Consider the following 21,068-nt stretch of genomic DNA (forward strand, 5'->3'; position numbering starts at 1 on the left):
TCCCATTTCCTAATTGCTAAACATCCATTTGATAATCATACACTTTAAATTAATCTAACCTTAAAGATGGAGAAATGGTCACAGATCAGAACTTAAAACAAGGAATTGACCTATGGATACACTGGATGAGTTTAGTTCTCTATTATTTTACTAGATAATTTCTTCCCAGTCCCAATTTCCATTCCTTCAGCCGCATTGGACCCAAGTGTCTTTTTTTAAATTGGAGTATAGTTGCTTTACAATGCTGTGTTAGTTTCTGCTGTACAGCAAAGTGAATCAGCTATACGTATACATATATCCCCTCTTTTTTGGATTTCCTTCCCATTTAGGACACCACAGAGCACTGAGTGGAGTTCTCTGTGCTGAACAGTAGTGGACTCGAGTGTCTTTTAAATGTCACACTGAGAGTTTAGGAGAAGTGTATTGGCTCAGTGTCAGTGGAGAGAAAAGTATGTGAAAATAATTTATAGCATGTTTGATTTTGTGGTCATAGCAGAGATTTTTTATTATAACAGTTCTGTCTTCCAAACAGCCTCACTTTGCTTCACAATCTGGCCATAGAAATACAGGTTGTTTTATGACCCGTTCAGCAAGTGAGATTTTGAATGTGGTGTAACAGTTTTTCTCAGAGAATTTTTACATTCAATATTTTTAAAATTTTAATTTCTGTTTATGGTACTATTTACCAACTTAAAAAGTAATTTCTCAGAGAGCATCTTATTGATTGCACAGATCAACCCAGTTATGCAGATGTAATCTCTTCTTTTAGTAACAATTTCTTTTAGTAAAATAAGGACACTGAGTCTTCAAAACACCTTGCCCAGTAGAAAGTTCTGGCCTTTTGAACTCAAAGTCCATGGTTTTCCCTTATCACAGAGTGTCTCATGAGCCTTGACAAATTACAAGCAGAAGTTCCATGAATCTACTTGTTTCTTCTAGCCTATAGGAGAAAATGAAATAAACCAAATCCCACAGTGCACAGGGAAATTTATGGTGGGCAAATCTGAAGCGTAAGAAAAGCTGAAATATATACAATAATGGTATCTGTGAATGATATGGTATCCCCTCCACCCTCCATTTCTAGATGAGAAAAACCAATGCACTCAATCTTATTGAGTAGAGTCATTTACTCTCTGATTAATATTTAATTCAAACAATCATTATCTTGCTTTTCTCCCACATACTTCAAGTGCTGAATGTTAAAATACGCAGACTCTGTTAATGTTCTCCAGGAAAGCACTTCTTTCCCAGACTCGTTATCTGGACAAGCAGGGCTTTGTCTTGTTCACCAATATGTCACATAACTTGAAATGAAGAAAAATATGCATTGAAGAATTCTGAGTGAGAACCTATTATTTCATGAGTAAAGTTCGGAAACAAGGGACTTAACAGCTTCCTCAAGCTATACAGACAAAAGCAGACTCACTAATGACCTAATTGTTGTCATAGAGAAGAGAATTCTAGCTGGTTCCAAGATTAGTGGGAGCTCTGACTATACATGGATTAGCCAGTTAGGATAAGGGTTTGGGTTGAATTAGCTTTAGATTAGATTAGGTTACATACTTATTTTTAGAATGTCCCCACAGGGTGGTGATTATGGGGTGTTGGCCAAACTATGAGATAGCTGATAACATTTCACACAGACAGAAATGTAAATCTCATTTTTGTGATATTTTCCAGGCCTGATGGTAATGTGTGGCTACCTCTTGGTAACTAACTATGCCTTTGCTTTCCATGTTCATCCTGCAGGAGCCGTCCAGTTTGCATGGCTGCTAAGGCAGTCAGCAATTCAAGAAACTGAGCTCCTAAAAGTGGTGGTTCCGTATTAACACTTAGAAGTGTATTCAGGTAAAAGTTTTCTTTTTGAATTTCAACAGCCAAAGAGATGTAAAGACAATGGTTACTTATTCTTTCTTTATAGTCTCTCCTTATTTTTCATTCCTTCTTTCCTTCCTCCTCCTTCTTTCCACCTATTTCCTTCCTTCTTCCTTCCCTACCTCCCTGTTTCCCTCCCTCCTCCCTCCCACCCTCCAAGGCCATGGAGTTCACTACAAAGGTCATGGACTTGGGAGTCAGCCACAACTAGGCATTTACATCTCCTCCACCACTGACTTTGAAGCCTTGGGCTTCCTCTCTGGGAGGAAATTCTATCAAACTCCCGCAGGGAGAAGTTCAACTTTCTCCCGATGATATGGTGGAAGGACCTCTAGCTCCTGGACTGATGAGCCATCAGAGCTGGAAAGAACTTCTTTGTTGTTGTTTCTTTCTTTTTTAAAAAAATCAATTTAGTTATCTTAATTGGAGGCTAATTACTCTACAATGTTGTGGTAGTATTTGCCATACATTGACATGAATCCACCACGGGTGTGCATGTGTCCCCCATCCCGAACCTCCCTCCCACCTCCCTCCCCATCCCATCCCTCAGGGTTGTCCCAGTGCACTGGCTTTGACTGCCATGTTTCATGCATTGAACTTGGACTGGCGATCTGTTTCACATATGGTAATATACATGTTTCAGTGCTATTCTCTGAAATCATCCCGCCTTCACCTTCCCTCACCGAGTCCAAAAGTCTATTCTTTACATCTGTGTCTCTTTTCCTGTCTCGCATATAGGGTTATCGTTACCATCTTTCTAAATTCCATATATATGCGTTAGTATACTGTATTGGTGTTCTTCTTTCTGGCTTACTTCACTCTGTATAATAGGCTCCAGTTTCATCCACCTCATTAGAACTGACTCAAATGGATTCTTTTTAATAGCTGAGTAATATTCCATTGTGTATATGTACCACAGCTTCCTTATCCATTCGTCTGCTGATAGACATCTAGGTTGCTTCCATGTCCTGGCTATTGTAAACAGTGCTGCGATGAACATTGGGGTACACATGTCTCTTTCAATTCTGGTTTCCTCGGTGTATATGCCCAGCAGTGGGATTGCTGGGTCACATGGCAGTTCTATTTCCAATTTTTTAAGGAATCTCCACACTGTTCTCCATAGTGGCTGTACTAGTTTGCATTCCCACAAACAGTGTAAGAGGGTTCCCTTTTCTCCACACCCTCTCCAGCATTTATTGCTTGTAGATTTTTTGATAGCAGCCATTCTGACTGGCATGAGATGGTACTTCACTGTGGTTTTGATTTGCATTTCTCTGATAATGAGTGATGCTGAGCATCTTTTCATGTGTTTGTTAGCCATCTGTATGTCTTCTTTGGAGAAATGTCTATTTAGTTTTTTGGCCCATTTTTTTATTGGATTATTTATTTTTCTGGTATTGAGCTGCATGAGCCTCTTGTATGTTTTTGAGATTAATTCTTTTGTCAGTTGCTTAATTTGCTATTATTTTCTCCCATTCTTAAGACTGTCTTTTCACCTTGCTTACAGTTACCTTTGTTGTGCAAAAGTTTTTAAGTTTAATTATGTCCCATTTGTTTATTTTTGCTTTTATTTCCATCACTCTGGGAGGTGGGTCATAGAGGATCTTGCTGTGTGTGATTTATGTTGGAGAGTGTTCTGCCTATGTTTCAGAGCTGGAAAGAACTTATAAACACACTAAGGTTTTGATGAAGAAATTGAGACTCTGAGAAGCCAAGTCACGTGTGTGCCCCCATTGAACATCCTGACCTAAATAGAGTTTTCTGTGCAACTGGGAAAATGACATGGAGCTATACAAGTGATTGAGGGTATTATATCCCAGTTATTTGGTGTTTAATAAACCAAATGAACACTATGGTACAAATTTCCAACCAAAAGGAGGAATGAAAAGAGGAAATGGTCAGGTAGAAAGAGAAGTTCTGGTTAAGAGCCCTGTGGGTTTGCCCAGCTCTAAGCTGGAATCAAGATTGCCAGGAGAAATATCTACAACCTCAGATATGCAGATAATACCACTTTAATGGCAGAAAGCAAAGAGGAACTAAAGAGTCTCTTGATGAAGGTGAAAGAGAAGAGTGAAAAACCTGGCTTAAAACTCAACATTCAAAAAACTAAGATCATGGCATAAAGTCCCAACACTTCACGGCAAATAGATGGGGAAAAAGAGGAAACAGTGACGGACTTTATTTTCTTCAGCTCCAAAATCATTGCAGAAGGTGACTGCAGCCACAAAATTAAAAGACACTTGCTCCTTGGAAGAAAGGTTATGATAAACCTAGACAGCATATTAAAAAGCAAATACATCACTTTGCTGACAAAGATCCGAACAGTCAAAGCTATGGTTTTTCCAGTAGTCATGTATGGATGTGAGTTGAACCATAAAGAAGGCTGTGCACCAAAGAATTGATGCTTTTGAACTGTGGTGTTGGAGAAGACTCTTGAGAGTCCGTTGGACTGCAAGGAGATCCAACCAGTCAATCCTAAAGGAAATCAACCCTGACTATTCACTGAAAGTCCACTGATGCTGAAGCTGAAGCTTTAATACTTTGGCCACCTTATGTGATGAGCCAATTCTTTGGAAAAGACCTTGATGCTGGGAAAGATTGAGGGTAAGAGGAGAAGTGGGCCACAGAGGATGAGATGGTTGACTGGCATCATTGACTCAAAGGACAAGAGTTTGAACAAAGTGAGAAAGATAGTGAAGGACAGGGAAGCCTGGCATGCTGCAGTCCATGGGGTGGCAAAGAGTTGGACACGACCGAGCGACTGAACAACAAACAACCCCTAAGTAGCTGTGAGTCTTGGGAAATAATTCATCTTGAGGGGTCTGGATTTCCCCATGAGTTAGATGGGAGGAAGTATTGGGATTAAGGCCAATCTGGAGGTAGCTGTCACCTTCACAGGCAAGAGAGTGCTTTGTGTCTCATAAAAGCCTCTCTCCAATGCCCCCCCCCCTTTTTGCTCCTATTCTTGGTTCTTCATTTATAATGACAGGAGTTTCAAGTTGTCTGACTCCTTTTGTTGGCAGCTCTGTTCTCCTAATTCATGTTTCTCCTCTTTTATAGAAATAAGCCAAACCATCAAGCTAGGTCACTTGGATGACTAACAGAGAACAGAAATGGATTGAACAGATAATCAATTCTCACTTTCCCATTTTTCTGTGTCCGCCTACTCGGATGATGGTTAAATACAACAGGTTCCATTTCTTTTGAAAAGCTTTGAATTTGGTGCCCCTCACACCAAGGGCCTGCTAAAGTGCATTGTCTGTGTCCTTGACTTAGGCTTAAAGCTGATTAATCCACCAATTCTTGAATGGTTTCCTTAAAGGCTCTCTGGTTGGGTAGATGCAAGGAATACTCATAAACCAAGAGCAGCAGTACAATCATGTTTCCTTAAATGAACAACAACAAAAAAATGTATTCTATTCTGGGATGCAAGGGCCAAAGGAATAGAACAGAAAAATGTGTCTTTATTTGTATTCTTAATTTGAATTTACACCACTATAGTACTATCCAATGGAAACAGCATGTGCCATGAACCTTCATCAATCGTTTGGGCTACCCAGGTTTTAAGCCCTTATTCTAATGTTGGGAAAATTACCCACTGTGCCAGAGGCTGGCTAACTGTTCACCAAACTTTTTACTTTTTCTCCTGTGTACTCAGCTATACAACATTTCTCTTACGCATGTTTGAAATGTGTGCTCAGCGGCTTCAGTCTTGTATGACTCTTTGAGATCCCATGGACTGTACCACTCCAGGCTCCTCTGTCTATGGGATTCTCCAGGCAAGAATACTGGAGTGGGTTGCCATTTCCTACTCCAGGGAATCTTCCCAACCCAGGAATCAAACCTGCATTTCCTATGTTGGCAGGAGGGGTCTTTACCACTGTGCCACTTGGGAAGCCCTTCAGTTCAAAGATCGGTTAAGTTTGCTAAAGATGCTATAAGCCACATAAAACTTGTGCTATAACTATAATTCAGATTCAACTCAGCGAACCTTAAAAGTTCTTCCCTTGAATTCCAGGAAAAAAAGGAAAGCTCTCAAAAATAGGCAGTTCTATTGCATTATTATACCCAGACACTTAATTTCCACCACCTTCTGTGGCATTTTCTGGCATTTGTGAAAAATATCAGGGAAATGTTGCTTCTCTGTTCTTTACAGTCTGATCATCACTCCCTTGGCCCAGTAACCTTTTCCCAAATAAGCTCCCTAAATTAGATTCCTAGAATTTGTAAGGATGTACAAGAATTCTCTTTGGGTTATAGTTTTTAAAATATGAAGTGACAGCAATTTGTTCTTGGTGGAAACGTCTACTTTGGTCACTGTGAGGTTCTAGAAGGCATGACCTGGCTGTTCACCTTTCTAGCATTGCCGGTGATGCCTTCCTCCCAAACCACCTGGAAACCACATCTGGCTACTTGGTGCCTCCTTGTAATCATACCAGTTGTTCCCTCCTCTCTGTTCTAACTGCAGCCCCTCCTCTGCTGAGCCGACCAGACCCCAGTTCTGATTCCAGCACCCTTTCTCTGGCCCCCAGGTCCCCCATGCATGCACCGTGCTGCTGTAACACCCACCTCTCTGGGCAGTAATTACTTATCATGCACCTGTCTTCTAAGGGAGGCTTCAAGCTCCACAAGGCAGGGCCTTTACTTCTCTACTCACAGCACCTAACTTAGTGCTTGACATATAATCAGTGCTGAATAAATATCTCCCAAATGAGTATTAAGTGCTTCCCAGGTGGCTCAGCAGTAAAGAATCTGCTTGGAATTCAGGAGACTTGGGTTCAGTCTCTGGGTTGGGATGATCCCCTGGAGAAGGAAATGGCAACCGACTCCAGTACTGTTGCCTGGAAAATTCCATGGACAGAGGAGGCTGGCAAGCTACAGTTCATGGGGTCACAAAAGAGTCAGATACAACTTAGTGACTAAACAACAACAAAAATGAGTATTAGATACATATGTCCACCTAGCTATGTGATACATTCACTTAGATGAATCCAGGGCATTTTAAAAAGAAAATATTCAAAATGGGGCTCTTGATTGTATCCTCAAACCCAATGTGCCACTCCTTACCCAGGCTTCTCAGTTTCAGTAAATGCACCAATGTCCATCAGGCTCTCAACCTAAAAAGCAGGGAGCATACTGAGTGCCCCACCTTCCCTCACCCCAACGTGCAGGTCTGTTGTCCACTTCTGAGTCTCCCAGCACATCTCTGCCTCTGCCGTCTTCTCTCGCTGGGATGACTACAGGACACTCCTACGCAGTCCCTCCTTTTCTCCTTTCATCCCCTCCAGTACATCTTCCACACAGCAATCAGAACAAGCTCTTCAAGTGCAAGCTAGGTCAGTCATTCCCATTTTAAGAACATTCCATGGCTCCTCACTGTGCACAGAATAAAATGCAGCACCTCCCCCTGGCTGGGAGAAACCCCATGACCTCCCCCAACCCTGCCTCTCTGGTCACGGCATTCCTCCTGGGTTGCTCCAGACTCAGACATTCAGCGCTTCCCAATTCCCAGCCTGGAACATTCTTCTCCCTGTTCTCCTCCTCAGGACCCTTCCCTGATGAGCCTCCTCACCTTCTGCACTGATTTTGGTCATAGAACCTTATTTACCTCCTTTGTACCGTTCCTCAAGCTGTGATTGGTTTGCTCTTTTATTTACCTGTTTATTTGCCACATCATGGGGTAAGACTCAAGGTCACGTGCTATTGCATCCTCAGCATCAGAACGTGGCCTGACACAGAGGGGGTGTTGTAGTAGAGAAAAGCATGTGTGAATGAAAGACTACACAAAGAACCTGGGAGACAGGGCCATAGGAATATCCATGACGCTGATCCCTGAGTGATCACCACACAACTGCAGCATCTGATTCATGGAAAAACCAGAATCACTCTTCAAAGATACAGGCGGACTCAGTAACCACAGAGCAATAAGCATTCGTGTAGCACCTGCAAATGGGCTTCCCAGGTGGCTCAGTAGTAAAGTAAACCTGCCGATGAAGGAGACATGGGTTTGGTCCCTGGATGGGAAGATCCGCTGGAGAACAAAATGTCAACCCACTCCAGTATTCTTGCCTGGGATATTCCATGGACCAAAAAGCCTGGCGGGCTACTGTCCGTAGGGTTGCAAAGGAGTCAGACACAACTTATCAACTAATCAACAACAACAGTGCCTGCATATACATGATCTCAGTTAAATCACACAACAACTGTATGAGGCAGTCATTCTTATTATCATTTTACAAACAATTTTTAACAAAACTCAGAGTTACTAAATGACTCACCCACAACAGACCATGGCATTTGCAACCCAAGGAACCAGGTTCCATTTTAGGTCTGGCTGACTCCACATGGAGCCCCCATGCATGGTCCACACCCATTTAATGCTTCTGAGTTTTTCCCCAAATAAAACCAAAGTTCTGACTTGCTACTCCTAAGGTTTACACCAGACTGTACATTTAACCTTATTACTAATTCAGATGACTGGAGTTTCTTTATATCCAAATACACGATGAAATGTGGTTGTAGCAAGCTCCCTAACTCTCATTCTCTAGAACAGGCATCCCACTCTTCCTTTTTAAGGATGACTTCTTATGAAAGCTCCGCATGATAATTCACTCAAATGACCAACTTCCAACAACTTCCACAGTAAAGATATTCTTACCTCGGAATTCCAGTCCTCTAAGTTGAAAGGTGACAAGGCCGTTGCTGATTTCAATCAGGTGAACGAAAGCATTGAGGTAATCTGAAGCCAAAATAAAGCAATCGCCAGAGCTGTAGTTGCCCCACCGGCCAAGGATGAGGTCTCCACAGAGGGACTCCTGGAGCGCCCTTGTCAAGTGCTCATAAAAGATGGAATTGAGGTTGTTGCCATCGCTTCCTGAAGACAGGACAAGAAATAATACACCCAGTGAGTCCTGTTCCAATGTGCTCTGCCTGGGAGATGGGAGCTGTCACCTGATTAGGGGTGAATCAGACTCCTCAGACACTTCGCCCGTTGTGGTGGGTTTTGTGAGACCCTCCTATTTCTTCTCTCTGTGCTTGTTCTGGTCAACGTCATCTACATAAATGGACTGAATTCCTGTCTAAATGAGACACCTGGCAAATTCCTATCTCCAGCAGAGATCTCTTGCCTGGACTCTAGACCTGTCTACTTCCTTGTCTACTTAATATTTCTTGTATGTTTCCAATGTTTCTCCTCTACCCAATGTGTTCAAGTCAGGCCATGCCCCCCCCAGTCCCGCCCCCAACCTGCTCTCAGCTGTCTAGTTGGCCACAACCTAGGCATCTTTCTTCCCACTCCTTCCCACCTAAGGCTCTCGATTTTACATTCTTCAAGTATTTTTTGCATCTTCCTACTTTTTTCCATTCCCATGACCCTTGCTTTATCCCAAGTTACACGGTCTCTCAGGTGGAGGACCACAATGGTCATGTGACTCACCTACACATCTTCACTAGGACATGCTTGCTCATCGATTCTCTACCCCCCCTAGCCAGAATGAGCCTTTCAGATGAAAGGGGAACGTGTCACCCAGGACCCTCCAGCCCACTTCTTAAAGTAGTTTGTTAGAGCTCTGAAGATAGAGACAAGACTTCATAACATCACCTATAATAGGGTCCCATAAGGCACCCTCCATAGGAACAAGCTAGGACACCACCTGATCAAACCCAGGGTGTATGGTCACACCAGGGGCGCTGTGTGCTCTGCTCCCCACTTCAGTCTCCATCCTCAGCTCTCACTCATCTCTTCCTCAGTCTTCACACTTAGCAACACAGAACTTCTCCTAGTTGAGTGACTCACTTGCCCCTTCCCATCCCGGGCCTTTGCAGAGACCAATCTTTCTGCCTGGTTTCCCTTCATTCTTCTCTATCTTATTACCTCTACTAATCTTTAGACCTCTATTCCATGGCCACTTCAGGGAAGCCTTCCTTGACCCCTTTGCCATGCCATGTTATAATCAGGACTATGGCCCTCTGCTTGAAAGCACTTGAAACAGCTGGAATTTGACTTCTGTTGTTTTGTGTATATATGGTTATTTGATTAACATCTGATTTCTCCAATGCACCCTATGATAGTGAAGAAAGACTTAATTTGTTTATTTTTGTATCTCAGTACTGGTAAATTCTTAATATGCAGTAATGATTGACTAAATATCTGTTGAATAATAGATGACACCATAGATGATACAGCTTTGTTAAGAGAAATTTTGCTTTTGAGAACATAATCCATTAAGTAACTCCAGGGTTTCACTGAGAAATAATTTACAGACAATAAACAGTGTGTGTGTATATACATATACATATATATATATAGAGAGAGTGTGTGTATATGTGTGTGTGTGTGTGTGTGTGTGTGTGTGTGTGTGTTAGCAACTTAGTCATGTCCATCTCTTTGTGATCCCATGGACTGTAGCCCACCAGGCTCCTCTGTCCATGGAATTCTCCAAGCAAGAATACTGGAGTGGGTTGTCATTTCCTTCTCTAGGGGATCTTCCTGACCCAGGGATTGAACCCATGTCTCCTGCATTGCAGGCAGATTCTTTACCATCTGAACTATAGGGAAGTTTTATACATATGTGTTCTATAATACAAATAATTATTGATAGCATATATTGTGTAAACAGTACATATATATGCACATATACATACGTAACTATAGTCTACAATATAAGTAATTATTGCTAGTATACATTTTTATATATTATCTACAAGGATATAAATTATTATATATCAATGCCATTTACTCATTTTAAGTTATATATGTATATAAAACTCAGAATTATTGAGGCATAATTTACAGAGAGCAAAATTTGTCCTTTTTAGTGTCCAGTTTTGTGAAGCTTAAAAAAATGCTTATAGTCACATTACCACCACTTAGAATGATGCATTTGTGTTTCATCCATACCGAGGTATACAGCAGTAGTTTGTTCTGTTTCATTCGTATGTAGTTACCACAGTTTGCTTAAGGGCCTTTGGGTTGTTTTCAGTATTGGTGAATATGAGTAAATCCACTCACGATATTCATGAACAGAAGTTTACATGAACATGTTTTCATTTCTCTTGAGTCAAACCCTAAGAGTGGCACTACTATTCTCCAAAATGGCTGAACCATTTTGCGCCCCAGTCACAGCAACTGAGAATTCTAGTTGTTCTGCATCCTTGCCAGGACTGTTGCTTGTTTGTTCAAACTTAGCCATTCAGATCGAGTGGATGAGGACATCAAGGGAAGAAAAAAGGAAGGATACAGCAAAGGAGATGGAGTGAGGGAACACCCTGCTTCCCAATAAAGGGCCAGTGTGTTTCAGGGGCATGAAACTGGGGGTTCATGACGCATTTCCTTTCATGTCCTGGCTGGGCTGACTCCTTTTATTCCCTCTGTCAGATCTCTCATGATGAAGACAAAATCTTTTTTGAGAAGGCTAGGTAAACTGGGAAGTCCTCCTGGTCTGTGATCCTGGGAGTGGAAGAAGTACTGGGAGGGGCTAGAAGGAAAGTTTGTCACCAGTGCTTTCACTTTAGGAGTATCTTTCCTCTGAGGAGTAAACTCTGCCTCCAGAAAGTCAGAGAAGCATAGAGTTGCCCCAAAGACAAGAGGCCTAAAGCAAACCTCAAGGACCCCTTCTAGGCCAGCTTCTGCAGTGGAGACAGAGATTCAAGAAGGTTGGAGATAAAGATCCGTGAAGATCTGAATGGAGCTTTCCTGCTCTGTACCCTTGGGAACTGGAGCATCATTGAGGGTACAGGAAGGTGCAGATTGGCCCCAAGTGCACCCACGTAAGAAAGAGCACTGATCCACTGCTAAGAAATCTACAAGATAACACTATCAAACTATGGATATCAGGGCTAGGCATTCATGACAGTTAAAAGCCAAATTGAAATAGGTGCATTTATAACCTATTTATGATTAATGGAAAGAAACAAACAGTTCTATGGACTGAGTCATGTCATGTCATGTCCTCTAATAAGGTATCAGTATGCTTAATTTTCTATGCAGATTAAGCCTGCCTGACCTGCAGTGATATTCATTTTCTCTGATGAAGCAGCATGCATCCAAAGACACTAATTGGAGATTACTCTGAGTCTCTGGTAGTTTTAAAGAAAAGCCTTAACAAGAGAATTAACTTTTGTTTAACTGTTCAAACTGATGTACAAATAAAACAATTTAAACCATGAAAAACTGAGATCTTAGAACACACTGACCACACATCTGTATAATTAGATTAAAATGAGACAAAATTATGAACAACTAAAAGCACAATGTACTTATGAAACTGTCTATATGCCTAACGTCAATGGTCCGGCAAAATTAGAATCCCATGGCTCCACATTAGAGATATTTATACTCCAACCACACCCCCTTCAAATTAGGCTGATACAAAGTTTAACAAAAAATAAACCTGCCTCTCCAGATATTTTCAAGTTTAAAATTATGATTTCAAATTAATCATGTATATGCAATTCAAATATAGCTAATAAGCAAGATACAATTCTTCCTAGACAACATTTTTGGCACAGAGGAGAGAGTGAGGTGGATTAAAAATAGAGAATGGTTTAAATTTGCATACTGATATGAAGGGAAAAAAGGTCGAATGCTTCAAAATGAAATAGATTACACGAAGAAAAAAGTAACTTCTGGCAGATAAATCTTTCCATAGATTAATGTTGTACAAAGACTCCGAAGACATCCAGACCCTGGATCCTGGAAAGGCTTGCCTTTAAGGACATCATAATGCTGATTGTTTTTTTTTTTCCCCAGAATACCAATACCAAGGTTTACTGTCTGTATTTGATGTTTAGCATATACAAACTAAAATGTTGCAATCAACAGTCATTCAATATTGAAAAGAGATCTAATCAATTCTAAATCATGGAGGAATCCATTTCTAAACCAAATCAGGATACTTGATCAGTTCTATTTGCACAGTTTTATTTTTACCATCAGCATATTTACCAAGACATGCATTGTCTCCATAGTGATTATAAAAAGTGAGTACTTAATTCCTCTTTTTTGGATTGAAGGAATCCATCTACACCACAAAATTAATAGCTTAAAAGAGAGACAGGGGACTTTCCTGGGCAGGGGGGCTCCAGTGGTTAAGACTACATGCTTTCAACCAACACAGGGGGCATGGGTTCAATCCTTGCTTGGGGAACTAAGATCCCACATGCTGCATGGCCAAAAAAATAAATTAAATAAACATTAAAAAAAGAGAGAAAGAGAAGGAAGATATCCTCTTACCTGGATCCTTTTCAATTTGGACCACCAGTCTTGTGTTGGAATTATCCACACGCCTTGTACTAGAAAGAGCCACAAAAGAGTAAGAGGTTGTGATTAGATCCCTGCAAATGAGAGCTGGCTCATAGAATCAGCTGTGTAAGTGGGAAATCCAGGGGAGATGGAGATCACATATTAGAGTTATTGTTCTACATTGACAAGGCTGAAGGAAGAGAGGGGTCAGAAGGGCGGGAAAAGTACAGAAAACACGTAGAGGGAAGAGATGTTTAGTGCTTAGGTACAGGAGATAGACCTTCATCTTTATCAATTCTGAGCATTCAACCCAGAATATAAAAGCAAGCATTGAAATTGTCACCACTCACTGACAGTACTTGAGAGCAGTGCATACATAGCTATCTTGCTTTTCAAATTGATTCCACAACATTCTTGTAAGTAGTCCAGGTCTCCACCACTTGCTTTCAAGAGCTGTGCATTCTTACAGACTCTCCTTAGGTTGAACTATAAGAATGAAAAACAGCTCTTTGCAGCTTAGGAAAAGGTGGATTGTCTGTAGCCACGGTAACCAGTTGCCACCAGAATGATTTTTAAACCTTTTCAGTTATGACAACTCACCTCAACTTACAGCTTTGGTAAGGCAGCCAGTTCACAGTGGCTGCTTGCTTCTGAAAGTCAGCCAGCAAGGGACAGGCTCAGTCCAGACTTCTGAGGAGTGACCGATCAATAACAGTTTCCCCAAGTGACTGCCCTGCAGATGGTATCACCCCATTTCTGAATCTAAATCTCATTTGCCCTTGAACTTCAGATGTCCCCCAAACCCTTTATAAGTGCAACAGTCTGTTCTGCTTGGAGAGACGATGTTGGACCAGCCTTGACTTATTTCAGACATTGAGTGGTGGTCTTGTCATTCTTTGATGGATGAAATATGAAACTGACACCAACCACATGAAGCTAATGATATTCAGCGGTTTATGATCTACAAAAATGGCAATTTTGTTAGGGGAACAACTGACTGAAACTGCCCCATCCTGGCCAAACACAATAGTAACTACTTGTGTGAGGTATCTTACAACAGGAGATCCTAGTAAGGAATGCGGAACTAACAAGACATCACCAACCAGAAGAATTCAGGAAAGGTCAAAATGTCCTACCAACCTCCCAGAATCCTCCTTGCTAGCATCCATCTTGGCTGACTGATATGTGCGCCACCAGGAAAGACCCTGAGTCAGAATGACTGGCCAGAGAAAATCTGGAAACTAACCCCATCACCATAAAACCTGAGACTGTGAGCCACTTGACAGAGCAGTCCTCCTGGGTTCCCTTACCCTGCTGCTCTCCACCCGGCGCCCCCCTTCCCATTGAAGTCTCTTGCTTTGTCAGCACGTGTGTCTCCTTAGACAATTCATTTCTGAGTGTTAGACAAGAGCCCACTCTCAGGCCCTGGAAAGCATCCCTCTTCCTACAAAAATTTCATATGGCTAAACCTATGCCGTAAAGAAAGGGCTTTCACTAGAAACAGACCACTGAATGGAGGGTTCCATACAAGTTTGAACATAATGAGCGTCTTATCTTTACCATACCTAGATATACCATGTTTCAGATATATGAGAACTATCTAGGCAGGGTCCTGTTGGAGTTTTGTAGACTAGATGCTCCAGATGGGTTGTAGAGAAGGGATATTCTGTTACAGCTCGAAAAGGTCACGTTGTTCTATTACTGCTTCATTTTCCTTGCAAATACCCTCAGGTCGGCTTTGAAAATAAAAGAGCCTGGGTGGCAGAAAATAAAGCGAACAACAAAATTCTTTCTAATGAAGGCTGTAATCCCATGTTGGCATAGTGAGTCCCTGAATGGAATTTTAATTTCACCTTAAGACCTAGGACAAATGGAATTTTCAGCAGCAGAATAAACAATTTTTAAAATGGGATTGAGCGAAAAGAAAGTCATTTACCAAACTCCTTAGGGAATTAAAACACCTTCTAAAACTATGTTAAATGAAAAGCTATCTGCAAAAGGCCAGATGCAGAGGGCTAAATTCTGATCAGCAGTAACTAATCCATGCTGCCTGTGTGCCCCTAGGGCCTCTGGCTCACCACCAGACTCTCTAAGAAGGGCAACTGTCAGCCATACTGGGTATTCAAGGTTTTCTCCAGTACTTTCCTCCTGTAAATTTGGTGCTTACCACTCAAAGGTGCTAATTAGCTCAGTAATTGGATTTCTGCCTTCACTGTCCTATTGCAGGAACGTCGGTTCTGTTGCTCAGTGTGTGGTATGGTCAGTTGCTCAGTCATGTCCGACTCTCTGCGGCCCCATGGACTGTAGCCTGCCAGGCTCTTCTGTCCGAGATTTTCTAGGCAAGAATACTGGAGTGGGTTGCCATTTCCTCCTCCAGGGGATCTTCCTGACCCAGGGATCAAACCCGCATCTCTTGTGTCTTCTGCACTAGCCAGCAGATTCTTTACCACTAGCGCTACCTGGTGGGGGCTTCCAACTCACTCTCCAATCTCAGGGAGAGTTCAAAATGCCGGCGTGGTTAGGTGAGTGTGCTCTAAGCACCTGCCTGGCAAAGTCAAGGCTCACTGCTTGTCACAGTGTCCCAAGGGCCACAAGCCAAGAGTCCAGTAATATGATAGGTCTTCCCAGAGAAGGTGACTCACTCTGAAGCATCTCTCCCTTATGTTAATATGGAATGCCAACAGCAAAGCTCATTTCCTCCCTTCAAGCTTTGCCTTCCTACCTCCTCACCTAAATCCAGCTGCTGCTGCTGCTGCTGCTAAGTCGCTTCAGTCGTGTCCGACTCTGTGTGACCCTATAGACAGCAGTGCACCAGACTCCGCCGTCCCTAGGATTCTCCAGGCAACAATACTGGAGTGGGTTGCCATTTCCTTCTCCAGTGCATGAAAGGGAAAAGTGAAAGTGAAGTCGCTCAGTTGTGTCCGACTCTTAGCGACCCCATGGACTGTAGCCTACCAGGCTCCTCCGTCCAGGGATTTTCCAGGCAAGAGTACTGGAGTGGGGTGCCATTGCCTTCTCCCTAAATCCAGCACCTTGTCTCTTATGTGGCTTCACCTGAGGAGCTTAAGTAATTTAATAGTAACTTAATTATACTGTTTCAAGTTCCGGTTTGACAGCTCACATAGACTATTTATGGGAGAAGTAGTCCCCATTTTTGATGAGGAAGTGTGACTGGCTGGAGTAAGAACTTTGGTGGGTATCTGTTCATATGGAGAAACCAGGATGGATGGACTGTTGTTCTCTTCATGGGGCAAGACAGCATTAGAGAAATCTGGACAATGAGAAGGCAGTCAGACACTAAACAGAAGGACACTGTCACATTTTAAGTTGAATATATGCACAAGTTTCATTTGGGTTAGTATTTTTTGATGATTTTTGTGTTTATATTCATAAGAGATATCGATCTAAGGTTCTTTTCTTGTGATGACTTTGTCTGGCTTTGGTATCAGGGTAATACTGGCCCTACAGAATGATTTAAGAACTATTCCTTCCTCCACTCTTTTTTGTGGAGATTTGAGAAGAACTGATGGTAATTCTTCTTTAATCATTTTAGAGAATTTGAGAGTCAAGCTAACCGATTCTGGGCTTTTCTTGTTGTGAGTTTTTGATTACCTATTAATTCCCTTTAATTGTTATAGGTTTGCTCAGATTACCTATTTCTTTTTCAGTCAATTTTGGTAGTGTGTGTATTTCTATGAATTCTTCCGGTTTGGCTAGGTTATCTCATTTGTTGATACACAGTAGTTTATAGAATTCTCTTTCAATTATGCAATGTTGGTAGAAATGTTCTCAACTTTTAACTGTGATTTTAGTAATTTGAGTCTCTTTTTCTTGGTCATTCTTGATAAAGGTTTGCAATTTTGTCAATCTTTTCAATGAATCAATTTTTGGTGTAATTTATTCTACTGTTTTCCTATCCTCTATTTCATTTCTCATCATTTTAATTTTTATTATTTTGTTATGTCTCCCTACTTTGGTTTAGTTGGCTCCTTTTTTTCTAGTTTCTTAACATGGAAGACTAGCTTATTGATTTGAGATTTTTCTTATTTTTAATCTAGGCGTTTTTTTTTTAATCTAGGCAGTCACAGCTATGAATTTCTAAGCACTGCCTTTGCTACATACTGTCAACTACAAATTGGCACTTACCATGGGCACTTGCCTGGTGGGCTACAGTCCATGGGATCGCAAAGAGTCGAACACGACTGAGCAACTAAGCATATCTCCCCCTACTAGGATTAAATCATGTGCTGCTGCAGCTGCTGACTTTCAACACCCCCTGTAAGGCCTTTCAGATGGAGAACAGAAATGAGGCACTCCGTGATCTGGGGGAATAAAACTGGCAGGATAGGTCTTTAGATAGTTAAGATATTTTTAGGAGCTGATTTTATGAGCCCAATTCTTGGTCTCCTCATATCTAGAAAAGCACTGCAATCCTTCATGGGATGACTGTTTCTCATGACTGGAAGAAAGCTTCTGAAAAAACATGTGCTTGATTGTATGTACACTTCCTTCACCAAAATCACATACATACTGTCCTTCTCCACTACATTTTAAAAAATTATTTATTTTTAATTGGAGGATAATTGCTTTACAATATTGTGTTGGTCTCTGCCACACATCACCATGAACCAGCCACAGGTATACATATGTCCCTCCCTCTTGAACCTCCTTCTCACCCCCCACCCCACCCCACCCCACCCCTCTAGGTTGTCACAGAGCACTGGTTTGAGCTCCCGGTGTCATACAGCAAATTTCCACTATCTATGGTAATGTATCTGTTTCAATGTTACTCTCTGAATTCATCCCACCCTCTCCTTCCTGCACAATGTCCAGAAGTCTGTTCTCTATACCTGTGTCTCCATTGCTGTCCCACAAACAGGTTCATCAGTACCATCTTTCTAGATTTCATATATATGTGTTAATATATGATATTTGGAGCAGTTCTCAGAGGTATTTGAGGTGCTGTCTCCTGGACTGCAGTCCTCATTTTCCTCCCAATACAACTTAACTTGTAACTTTCATGTTGTGCTTGTTTAAAGTTGACAATACTATACGTTTTAATATACTGTGCTCTCCTTTTCATTCACCACAAAATATTTTTTAATTTTCTCTTATAATTTCTTTTTTGACTCATAGGTTGTTTATGGTAACTTTTTTTTATACATCTTTGGGAATTTTCTAGATTTCCTCTTGCTGTTAATTTCTAATTTCACTCTATTGTAGCTGGAAAGCATATGTTATATAGTTTCAATCCTTTTCAATTTACTGAGGTTTGTTTTATGGCCTAACACATGGTCTATTCTGGAGATCTGTCCATGTGCACATGTCAAAAATGTTTTTGAAAAACTTTTGCTTTGCAAAATACTCTGCCAAAAGGACGAAAAGACCAGGTACAGACTGTGAGAAAATATCTTCAAACCTCATATCCAACAAAGCACAAGTGTTTAGAATATATAAACAACTGTCAAAACTCAACAGTAAAAAACAAAACAAAGAAACCAAAACAAACAAAACCCCCACAAAGAATGCAAAAGAAAATGAACAAAGACATGAACAAACATTTCTGTGAAGAGGACAGATTGGCAACAAATAAACTCAGAAAAAGATGTTCAATATCATAATTCATAAGAGAACCATAGGTTAAAACCACAAGGAGGTATCACTATATACACCCATCAGAATGATTAAAGTAAGAAATAGTGAAAATATCAACATACTGCCAAGGATATGCATAAACTAGATCTCTTACACATTGCTGGTGGGGATGTAAATGGTATCAATTCTCTGAAAAAACATACGGCAGTTTCTTTTTTAAAAAATTACCATTTTGTTGTGCAGTCACCAAGTCGTTTCAAACTCTGCGACCCTGTGGACTGCAGCATGCCCGATTACTCAATCCTTCACTATCTCCCAGAGTTTGCTCAAACTCATGTCCATGAAGTCAGTGATGCTATCTAACCATCTCATCCTTTGCCACCCTCTTCTCCTTTTGCCTTCAATCCTTCCCAGCTTCAGGGTCCTTTCCAATGGGTCGGCTCTTTGCGTCAGGTGGCCAAAGTATCAGAGCTTCAGCTTCAGCATCAGTCCTTCCAATGAAAATTCAGGGTTGATTTCCTTTAGGATTGACTGGTTTCATCTCTTTGCAGTCCAGCATCATAATTCAAAAGGATCAATTCTTTGGCACTCAAACTCTTTAAGCTCCAACTCTCACATTGGTACATGACTATTGGAAAAACTGGAGATTTGAGTTTACAGACTTACGTCCGCAAAGTGATGTCTCTTCTTTTTAATACACTGTCTAGCAAGCATATGAACTATATGAGCATAACTACCATATGAGCTAGCAATTATATTCCTGGGCAATTATGCTAGAGAAGTGAAGACTTATGTTCACCCAACACCCCACAGACCAATGTCCCTAGCAGTTTTATCCATAAAAGCCAAAATCTGGAAGCAACACAGATGCCCCTCTGCTGTTCAGTCACTAAGTTGTGCCCAACTCTTTGCAACCCCATGAATTGCAGCAAGCCAGGTTTCCCTGTCCTTCACTATTGCTCCTTGGAAGAAAAGCTATGACAAACCTAAAGAACATATTAAAAAGCAGAGACATCATTTTGCCAACAAATGTCTGTATAGTCAAAGCTATAGTCATGTACAGTAGTCATGTACAGAGGTGAGTTGGACCAAAAGAAGGTGTCCCTTAATGAGTGAGTTGCTAAGCAGACTGTCATTTCCATACTATGAGATGTGCTGTGCTGTCCTTAGTCACTCAGTTGTGTCCGACTCTTTGAGACCCCATGGACTGTAGCCTGCCAGGCTCCTCTGTCCATGGGGATTATCCAGGCAAGAATCCTGGAGTGGGTTGCCATGCCCTCCTCTAGGGGTTCTTCCTAACCCAGGGATCAAACCCAGGTGTCCTGCACTGCAGGCAAATTCTTTACTGTCTGAGCCACCAGGGAAGCCTATAATATGAGATACTGGTTAGCAATTACAGTTATTGACATACCATAATCTGGATGAATCTTCAGTGAACTACGGCTGAGTGAAAACAGCCAATCTCATGAAGTTAATTGTAGTAGGATTCCATTCATATAAAATTCTTGAAATAACAAAATTAGAGTTAGAGAACAGATCAATGGTTATAGGAGTTAAGAAGCAGCAAGCTGCAGAAAGGAAGAGTGTGTTTTGAATATAAAAGGGCAGCAGCAGAGATCTCTGTGTGGGTAGAGATGGTCAATATCTCAACTGGACCAACATCAATATCCCAGTGATAGTAGTGCAAGATGTTAACACATGGAAATTGAACACAAGGTGTATGGGGAGATCTCTCTCTTATATTTCTTTCAACTCCATGTGAATTTATACTTTAGCTTTAAAAAAGTTTAATTTAAAAATTCTCCATACACATGTATATGTATAGCTGAGCCCTTTGCTCTTCACCTGAAACTATCACAATGTTAATCGGTTATATCCCAATACAAAATGAAAAACTTTTTTTAAAAAAGTGATACATAAGGAAAGTTATGACCAACCTAGACAGCATATTAAAAAGCAGAGACATTACTTTGCCAACAAAGCTCGGTCTAGTCAAGGCTATGGTTTTTCCAGAAGTCATGAATGGATGGGAGAGTTGGACTATAAAGAAAGCTGAGCGCCCAAGAATCGATGCTTTCGAACTGCGGTGTTGGAGAAGACTCTTGAGAGTCCCTGGGACTGCAAGGAGATCCAACCAGTCCATCCTAAAGGAGATCAGTCCTGGGTGTTCATTGGAAGGACTGATGTTGAAGATGAAACTCCAATACTTTGGCCACCTGATGGGAAGAGCTGACTCATTTGAAAAGACCCTGATGCTGGGAAAGATTGAGGGCGGGAAGAGAAGGGAACAACAACAGAGGATGAGATGGCTGGATGGCATCACCGACTCAATGACATGGATTTGGGTGGACTCTGG

The 21,068-nt window shown here is 41.4% G+C and overlaps 1 protein-coding gene and 1 long non-coding RNA gene across 3 annotated transcripts in view; one reads left to right on the plus strand and one right to left on the minus strand.

Annotated features, from left to right (window-relative positions):
* PCNX2 (pecanex 2) overlaps positions 1-21,068 on the minus strand; it is a 308,594-nt gene that overhangs the window by 59,669 nt on the left and 227,857 nt on the right. For both annotated transcript variants that reach the window (XM_081570388.1, XM_081570387.1), the window contains 2 exons: positions 13,109-13,167; positions 8,534-8,749 (listed from right to left, as the gene is read on the minus strand). In XM_081570388.1, the coding sequence (XP_081426514.1) occupies positions 8,534-8,749; positions 13,109-13,167 (275 nt within the window). The remainder of the gene's footprint in view (positions 1-8,533; positions 8,750-13,108; positions 13,168-21,068) is intronic.
* Positions 1,466-12,027, plus strand: LOC145538417 (uncharacterized). Its single transcript, XR_014076840.1, has 3 exons — positions 1,466-1,651; positions 1,750-1,848; positions 11,495-12,027. It is a non-coding gene; the product is annotated as an uncharacterized LOC145538417 (long non-coding RNA).

Source organism: Giraffa tippelskirchi, chromosome 2 (genome assembly GCF_054371585.1).
Source record: "Giraffa tippelskirchi isolate mGirTip1 chromosome 2, T2T-mGirTip1v1.2.pri, whole genome shotgun sequence".
Classification (NCBI taxonomy): domain Eukaryota; kingdom Metazoa; phylum Chordata; class Mammalia; order Artiodactyla; family Giraffidae; genus Giraffa; species Giraffa tippelskirchi.